The sequence below is a fragment of the Salvelinus fontinalis genome, chromosome 2 (assembly GCF_029448725.1).
Source record: "Salvelinus fontinalis isolate EN_2023a chromosome 2, ASM2944872v1, whole genome shotgun sequence".
Taxonomy (NCBI): Eukaryota; Metazoa; Chordata; class Actinopteri; order Salmoniformes; family Salmonidae; genus Salvelinus; species Salvelinus fontinalis.
In genome coordinates this window covers 64,940,462-64,949,645 of record NC_074666.1, presented here as the reverse complement: position 1 = coordinate 64,949,645, position 9,184 = coordinate 64,940,462, and the positions used below count along the sequence as shown (strand labels likewise).

General features: G+C 46.3%; 1 protein-coding gene across 1 annotated transcript; it reads right to left on the bottom strand.

The window, feature by feature from the left end:
• Nucleotides 1–1,907: 1,907 nt before the first annotated feature.
• Nucleotides 1,908–8,940, bottom strand: LOC129867209 (nuclear pore complex protein Nup214-like). The gene is made up of 6 exons (XM_055940469.1): nucleotides 8,198–8,940; nucleotides 7,467–7,562; nucleotides 4,604–4,867; nucleotides 4,272–4,431; nucleotides 3,978–4,019; nucleotides 1,908–3,870 (listed from the first exon to the last, which is right to left on the bottom strand). Exons 1-6 carry the CDS (start codon nucleotides 8,912–8,914, stop codon nucleotides 2,210–2,212), a joined length of 2,940 nt encoding a protein of 979 aa, XP_055796444.1. The 5' UTR covers nucleotides 8,915–8,940; the 3' UTR covers nucleotides 1,908–2,209.
• Nucleotides 8,941–9,184: the final 244 nt, after the last annotated feature.

Genomic DNA, 9,184 nt, shown 5'->3' with positions numbered 1-9,184 from the left:
GAAATGCATATGTTATATGAATAGCGTCATTTTTTCCATATCCTGGTATGTCCTGCTCTGTGTTTGAGACGTCCTATATGTGGACAGTGTTTTAATAGTAACCAACCACCAATATACAGGAACTTGCGATCCAAAGAGGACATTGAAGTTAATGTTTTATGAATAAAGAAGTGGTTTGTATCGTAGACATAAAGGGGCTATTTGCTTACAGATATACTACGTATTACCTGCACCTAAGGGTTTTCTAAGGGATCTAGAATATTTTCTCTGTATGCTGCCTGTGGGTATGCGTTTTATGGTGTGTATGAGAGTTTGTAACAGTTATACTGTGTGTGTATGCAGTGTGAGTGCACAGTGTAATAATTTCTGACACTATATAGTAAACGCTAAACAGTAAATACTTTTTTAAAAAAGAAGAAGATGAATATATATATAATTATGTAAGAGGGTAACTTTATGTAAGCTTTTCCATTAAAGTATTATTTTATCCTGAACTCTCATGTGTGTGGTAAATATATCTGCCTGTTGCTTCGGTTACAATCCCACTCAATCAATGTCTATATTGTCCCATTTGGGAAATATTATTTTATTTTACCTTTATTTAACTTGGCAAGTCAGTTAAGAACAAATTCTTATTTTCAATGACGGCCTAGGAACAGTGGGTTTAACTGCCTTGTTCAGGGGCAGAAGGACAGATTTTTACCTTGTCAGCTCAGGGATTTTATCTTGCAACCTTTCGGTTACTAGTCCAACGCTCTAACCACTAGACTACCTGCCGCCCGCACTAGGCTACCTGCCGCTCTATAGGATGGAGGTCAGAGACCTGGCAGTGTGGTGCCAGAACAACAACCTCTCCGTCAATGTGAGCTAGACAAAGGAGTTTATCGTGGACTACAGGAAAAGGTGGGCCGAACAGGCCCACATTAACATCGACGTGGCTGTAGTGGAGCGGGTCGAGAGTTTCAAGTTCCTTGGTGTACACATCACCAACAAACTATCATAGTTCAAACACACCAAGACAGTTGAAGAGGGCACGACAACACCTTTTCCCCCTCAGGAGACTGAAAACATTTGGCCCCAAAAAGTTCTACAGCTGCACCATCGAGAGCATCCTGATCGGTTCCGTCACCGCCTGGTATGGCAACTGCTCGGCATCTGACCGTAAGGCGCTACAGAGGGTAGTGCGTACAGCCCAGTACGGCCAAGCTTCCTGCCATCCAGGACCTATATACACTAGGCGGTGTCAGAGGAAAGCCCCAAAAATTGTCAAAGTCTCCAGTCACCCAAGTCATAGACTGTTCTCTCTGCTACCGCACGGCAAGCAGACCAGAGCGCCAAGTCTATGACCAAAAGGCTCCTTAACAGCTTCTACCCCCAAGCCATAAGACTGCTGAACAATTAATCAAATGGCCACCCAGACTGTTTACATTGACCCCCCCCCCATCTGTTATTATACTGCTGCTACTTGCTATTTATTATCTATGCATAGTCATTTCACCCCTACCTACATGTACAAATTACCTTGATGACTAACCTGTACCCCCGCACATTGACTCCGTACTGGTACCCCCTGTATATAGCCTCGTTATTGTGTTACTTTTTAGAATTTTTTACTTTAGTTTATTTAGGAAACATTCTCTTAACTCTTTCTTGAACGGCATTGTTGGTTAAGGGCTTGTAAGTAAGCATTTCCCGGTAAGGTCTACACCCGTTTTATTCGGCGCATGTGACAAATAAAGTTTGATTTGATTGGTATGCTGTCAGTATGAACACAGCAACACACACACACCAAACAAATACATAAAAATGGCTATGTGAGATCCATGTGTTAAGTGCTACGTACATATTGCACTTAATGGTAAATACAGAAACAATATGTAAGAAACTACAATTGCACCAACATAATATCAAGTTTTCACATTTGTATTTATTTAACCAGAATGTCCCATTGAGGTCAGAACACATATTTTTCAAAACATACCACATGAATTTAGGGACTGCATAAGAGTGAGACTGTTGTTTGAATGCCATCGTCTGGCAGAAAATTGGTAAATTATCATGGGTATATTACAGTTTTTAAATCAGTGAAAGAAATCAATTTAATTCAGTACAGAGAACATTAAATCCATCACAGTATTGCATAACAAATCAAAGTACACGTGTATATTAACATGGGCAAACTCATTGTATTATTATGTATTTACAATTTCTAGTGTAATCCCGTGATGTGTAACCCTGATAACAGCATTTCTTCATTGATAGGAGAATGCTTGGTTTCGTTTTCTAAAATAGAAATCTCCACGACACCAGGCTGGTCTGCAGGCTTGCCAAAGGAGGATCCTGTTTTAGATTCAGGCTTGCCAAAGAGGGGTGAACCTGTGCTAGATTCTGGCTTGCCAAAGAGGGATAAACCTGTGCTAGATTCTGGCTTGCCAAAGAGGGATAAACCTGTGCTAGATTCTGGCTTGCCAAAGAGGGATAAACCTGTGTTAGATTCAGGCTTGCCAAAGAGGGGGGAACCTGTGTTAGATTCAGGCTTGCCAAAGAGGGATAAACCTGTGTTAGATTCAGGCTTGCCAAAGAGGGGTGAACCTGTGCTAGATTCTGGCTTGCCAAAGAGGGATAAACCTGTGATAGATTCAGGCTTGCCAAAGAGGGGTGAACCTGTGTTAGATTCAGGCTTGCCAAAGAGGGATAAACCTGTGTTAGATTCAGGCTTGCCAAAGAGGGGTGAACCTGTGCTAGATTCTGGCTTGCCAAAGAGGGATAAACCTGTGATAGATGCAGGCTTGCCAAAGAGGGGTGAACCTGTGTTAGATTCAGGCTTGCCAAAGAGGGATAAACCTGTGATAGATTCAGGCTTGCCAAAGAGGGGTGAACCTGTTTTAGATTCAGGCTTGCCAAAGAGGGGTGAACCTGTGTTAGATTCAGGCTTGCCAAAGAGGGATAAACCTGTGATAGATTCAGGCTTGCCAAAGAGGGATAAACCTGTGTTAGATTCAGGCTTGCCAAAGAGGGATAAACCTGTGTTAGATTCAGGCTTGCCAAATGAGAATACTGTTTTAGATTCAGGCTTGCCAAAGAGGGGTGAACCTGTTTTAGATTCAGGCTTGCCAAAGAGGGGTGAACCTGTGCTAGATTCCGGCTTGCCAAATGAGAATCTTGTGATAGATTCAGGCTTGCCAAAGAGGGGTGAACCTGTGCTAGATTCTGGCTTGCCAAAGAGGGGTGAACCTGTGTTAGATGCAGGCTTGCCAAAGAAGGGTGAACTTGTGTTAGATTCAGGCTTGCCAAAGAGGGATGAGCCTGCGTTACATTTAGGCTTGCCAAATGGGAAACATGTGCTTGGCTTTTCCCTACTAATGTTGTCAGATAGTTTGGTGAAAGGACCGCTGTCAGTGTTTAATGCTGCGTTACAAAAATCATCCACGTCAACTGCAGGCTTACCACAAACACCGACAGGACACTTGAAAATGCTGCTACTTGTTGTAGGAGCAGGTTCAGTGTTAAGGACTGCTATACCAGCTCCAGGTTTGGTGAACCCTTCAGTGTTAGATAAGGATTTAGTAAGCAGAGGATTGATGTTCATATTAGATGCCGATTTGGTCAAGAGAAGGTTGTCAGTGGTGGACAAGGGTTTGGTGAGGAGGGCCTCTACTCTAGCAGCAGGTTTAGTGACATTTGATGGCCCTTTTTTGGGAAATAGGATTGCTGTGCCAGTTGGAGGTTTGCTCATGGAAGAGCACTTCAAGATAGAGGACTTTGTACAGAGGGAAAGGGGAGTGTCACAGGTTACTGCAGGTTCCCCCATTACCAGGGCGGGCTTGAAGGCTGGGGGGCTCCCATTGGCTTGACCAATTGTCTTTGGAGCTGAAAGTGAAATAATTGCACAAACATTTTAGCTCACATAGGCTACAGTATTTTGTGGGGGTTTTTCCTGGAAAAATTCTGCATGCTGAGATTATAAACACACTTACATTGGCTGGGCTTTGGTGACTGAAGCATATGGATGGCTTTTACTGTGGAAATGGACACAGATGCACACATTATTATTATTTCTTACAAGCTTTTAAAACCCAGACTCCCAATTCAAGGGTTTTCAAAAGATATACAGTACCTCATTCACATCTCACGTGCAATCTTAACCCACTGGGAACACACTAGTTGAATCAACGTTGTTTCCACGTCATTTTAAAGAAATTGCATTGAACCAACGTGGAATAGACATTGAATTGACGTCTGTGCCCAGTGGGGAACCTCTGAAATTCTACCTGTGTTCAATATCCTCTTCATTCCTCCATCACAGAAGCATTCCAACTGCTCCTTGAAATGAGTATAAGCTCTCTTCACTGTCCCAAAACCACACAGCGGGTCAATGTTGACGCTCGGCAGGTCTTCAGATACAGGAGAGCTACTGGGGTCTTGGTAGTGCTGGAAAGATTGAAGAAAGAAAACGGCTTCACATATAGCTGAACTTCCAGGGCAGCAAACTATGTCTGTTTATTTAAAGATATCATTCTGCAAAACCGATTATCCTCAAGATAATCCAGTTTCTACTTCTACTAATCTGTGTAAGGAGTATTAAACAAATAAGTGCTTATACCTGAAGGAAGTATGCGTCATCTTGGGTCAGTGTGAGTTTCTTCAGCTCAGAGTCTCTCTTCTTCAGCGCAATAATCTCCTGCTCCAGACGCTGCAGTTGGGCCTCCGCCCGGTTCACCTCCACCTTCTCCTGAGCCCTGATCAGCTCCTTCACCTCGTTGCCCCTCCGCTCCAGGTATACTTTCAGCTCTGAGAGGGTCCTGGTGCTGTCCAGAACAGCTTCCCTTGCAGAGCGCTGATCGAAAGGAATATAGTGATTTAGACCCTGCCTCAATGTTCTGGTACTTAATTACCCCCCGACAAAGATCAACAGGGAGTCAGTCGATAGAGTGACCACATAAATACCAATATAAACAAACAGCATTTCAATGTCTGTGTCCTTGTTGTCACGATCGTCGTTTGGATGAAGAGAGGACCAAGGCGCAGCGTGATAACAATACATCTTCTATTTATTGAACGAAGACGAAACGAAGAACCGGACTGAGGGGCGGCTCCGGACGCTCCTGACTGGCGGGTGGCTCCGGCAGCTCCTGACTGGCGGGCGGTTCCGGCAACTCCTGACTGACGGACGGCTCTAGCGGCTCCTGACTGACGGACGGCTCTAGCGGCTCAGGACAGACGGGCGGCTTTGACGGCTCAGGACAGACGGGCGGCTCTGACGGCTCCAGACAGACGGGCGGCTCTGACGGCTCCGGACAGACGGGCGGCTCTGACGGCTCCGGACAGACGGGCGGCTCTGACGGCTCCGGACAGACGGGCGGCTCTGACGGCTCCGGACAGACGGGCGGCTCTGACGGCTCCGGACAGACGGGCGGCTCTGACGGCTCCGGACAGACGGGCAGCTCTGACGGCTCCGGACAGACGGGCAGTGCAGGCGGAGCTGGGCAGACGGGCAGCGCAGGCGGCGCTGGGCAGACGGGCAGCACAGGCGGCGCTGGGCAGATGGGTAGCGCAGGCGGCGCTGGGTAGACGGGTAGCGCAGGCGGCGCTGGGTAGACGGCAGACTCTGGCCTGCTGAGGCGCACAGTAGGCCTGGTGCGTGGTGCCGGAACTGGTGGTACCGGGCTAAGGACACACACCTCAAGGCTAGTGCGGGGAGCAGCAACAGGGCGAACAGAGCTCTGGAGACGCACTGGAAGCCTGGTGCGTGGTGTTGGCACTGGTGGTACTGGACTGGGGCGAGGAGGTGGCACCGGATAGACCGGACCGTGAAGGCGTACTGGAGCTCTTGAGCACCGAGCCTGCCCAACCTTACCTGGTTGAATGCTCCCCGTAGCAGGTTATTCCACCTCCCCGCACTGGGCTGTGCTGGCGAACCGGGGACACCATGCGTAAGGCTGGTGCCATGTACACCGGCCCGAGGAGACGCACTGGAGACCAGATGCGTTGAGCCAGCTTCATGGCACCTGGCTCGATGCCCACACTAGCCCGGCCGATACGAGGAGCTGGGATGTACCGCACCGGGCTATGCACACGTACAGGAGACACCGTGCGCTCTTCCGCATAACACGGTGTCTGCCCGTACTCTCGCTCTCCACGGTAAGCACGGGGAGTTGGCGCAGGTTTCCTACCTGCCACACTCCCCTTTATTCCCCCCCCCAAGACATTTTTGGGGCTGCCTCTCTGGCTTCCAGCCACGCTTCCGTGCTGCCTCCTCATACCACCGCCTCTCGGCTTTAGCTGCCACCAGCTCATCACGAGGGCGGCGATATTCTCCAGATTGTGCCCAGGGTCCTCCGCCGTCCAGAATTTCCTCCCAAGTCCATGAGTCCTGCGATCGCTGCTGCTGCCTTTTACCACGTTGCTTAGTCCTTTGTTGGTGGGTGATTCTGTCACGATCGTTGTTGGATGAAGAGAGGACTAAGGCGCAGCGTGATAACAATACATCTTCTATTTATTGAACGAAGACGAAACGAAGAACACTTGACAAACTAACAAAACAACAAATGAATGAACGTGAAGCTATACTACGACAAGTGCAGACACAGGCAACTTACGTAATGACATAGACAATCACCCACGAACTACCTAATAAAGAAAATAAAGATAACTAAGGCCAGGGCGTGACACTTGTAAAGAAACATTCACTAGAACAGATAGTTTTTTTAATGCAAAATCGTTTTCATTTTAATCCTCATATCCCACATATGTTTTACAAATATGTCCTGCAGAATGTGCTGCCCTTTGGTCTGATATGCATTTGGCAACATGTCAGCGCAAGGCCAAGCTTCAGCGCCTGATCAAGACGGTGGGAAAAATCATTGGTAGTATGGACCAAGAATCAGCTGCTTTCAGCCTGTACACAAAACTCATCCTCTAAAAATGTATCATTTTACAGGACAGTACACATCCCCTTCACCCGAAATTCAGTCATAGCCTGACTAGGGGAAGACGACTTCTTTAAAAAAGAAGCTCAGGAAAAACAGATATAAGGACTCTTTAATTCCAACAGCCATTAGGCTGTACAATGGATAGTCTAATTGGACTGTTGACTAGTTGATAGGTGTGTACAGTAAATATATATTGCACTTGCACTGTAAATCTGCAGCCTATTGTACTTTCATATAAAATATATTGTGTAATATTCTGAGTTTTTATGTATTTTGTTTTTTTAAGCAAATTACCAAATTAATATATCCCTGGTGGGATAATAAAGGTGATCTAATCAAATCAATCTAATCTCATTAAAGATGCACTGGTACTTTAGAAAGCTAATAGGATGGCGATAACAGATTCAATGCAGTACAACATGTGTACAGATAAAGTTATGGCAGATTAAGTTAACTTCAAACACCACCACCACTCCCTCTCTCTGACCTTGATCATACACAGTAGCCCATCTCTTCCAAAACATCCTATCTCACCTTAAACGACATCAAAGCTCCCCTCAGGTGCTCCACCTCCTCTTCCTTTTCCTTGACTTTCAGTCGACATGATCCTCTTGTGGCTTCTGTCTCTTTCTGTGAGCAGAGAAGCACCAGACAACACAACATGAGCTTTCCACTTTCTTAACAAACTAAATGCACTAATAGCAACAAAGGAAACATGATAAGTAGAGCTGAACAGAGAGTGACACACGTGATACTATATGTGATAACCAGCATAGATCAGGATGTGATTTACAAGATTAGGCTAAACGGCAGAACTAAATCACTGTGCCAGAGCGCTTCAGATGACCTTTTACATAAAGCTAAATGATGTTCCCCCAATGAGTTTTAGCCAGGCCTGCGTAGCAACCAAGTGGTGCACTGCCCAAAGCCCTGGTCTGCTCTATAAAACCTATGTAAATTACAATCGCCAGAACGGCCAAACGAAACAACATTTTACGGCCGTTTGGGCCTCTAACATTAGAACAAGTTCGATCTCCACGATTCATTATTTTAAAGTTAGCTACAAATTCAGATATTTTATTAAGTAGTGATCCATTCTGACTACTACATTTGTCATCACACAGGACAACGCAGCGTGTGGTTGACTCTCTCAGGCAGGATGAAAAGGACTACATCGCCATCAGTAGTTTTCAATAGGAAAATCGTGGATGACGTCAGCGCTACCACGATCTACTGGTTTTAATGTCTATGGTTTTAGCACCTACCTGCTTCTCCATTCTTTCATCTGATGCAGGGACGGTGACATGGCCTTTGTGATCGTACAGTGCACAACTCACACACACACACAGTTTGTCGGTTCTGCAGTAAACCTCCAGCAGTTTGTGATGAGTTGAGCAAACCCGTTCCTGTAATCGTCGGGTGGCATCCAACAGTTTGTGCCCTCCAAAGGAAGGGTTTTCATAGTGGGGCTTTAGGTGAGTCTCACAGTACGAGGCCAGACACACCAGGCAGGACTTGACAGCTTGGTTCGCTCCTCTAGTGCAGAAGTCACATGCAACCACATCTTCTGTAAGAGGAGCAGCTTGGAGTTCTGTCTTCTTCAGTTTCGCCAACATTTCCGCCAGAATAGTATTTCGGTTCAGAGTGGGCCAAGGTTGTGTAAGACTTTCTTTGCACTGGGGGCAGATCTGACCTCCCATCTGGTCCTCCTGCTCCCATAAGCCCTGGATACAGCCCATACAGTGACTGTGTCCACAAGGCATAGTCACCGGATCTTTCAGCAGGTCTAGACAGATGGGACAGTTGAAGAGGTCCTGTTCCAATGAGATAGAGGCTGTCATTTTACTCGACATTGTGTCTGATCTACAGCTAACCAAGTTGTGTGCGGTAACTAGCCTAGAGCGTAAAATACAGAACTGAGGTGGGTACTTCACTGACTGAAGAGAACGCAAACATAGTGTAAAAAAAAAGAAGAGTTTCATTTCTCTTGAAATCCTGACTCACTGTGGGTATGGTCACATTGTTCATTATTTTTGTCTCTCTGACGCTCGAGGTTGCCAGGCTTCTCGTCATAACGCGCACCTATCACCAACGTTGTGCGCGCCAGCGCTTCATCGGACTCAATCACGTCATTGATTGCCTGCCATATATCTGTCACTTCCTCATTTTCATTCCCTGCATTGATGTTGTTTTGTTTCTCTTGTCCAGACGCTGCTCTGGCTTTGTTTCTATTTATTGTAAAATCCTCACCC

Bases quoted from the DNA above. Each gene is read 5' to 3' on its own strand.
- LOC129867209 (XM_055940469.1), bottom strand. From the start codon at position 8,914: ATGAAACTCTTCTTTTTTTTTACACTATGTTTGCGTTCTCTTCAGTCA. The intron at 4,432-4,603 runs GTATAAGCACTT...CAATCTTTCCAG, and splicing joins ATGACGCATACTTCCTTCAG to CACTACCAAGACCCCAGTAG. The intron at 4,020-4,271 runs GTAGAATTTCAG...CCATTTCCACAG, and splicing joins GAAGAGGATATTGAACACAG to TAAAAGCCATCCATATGCTT.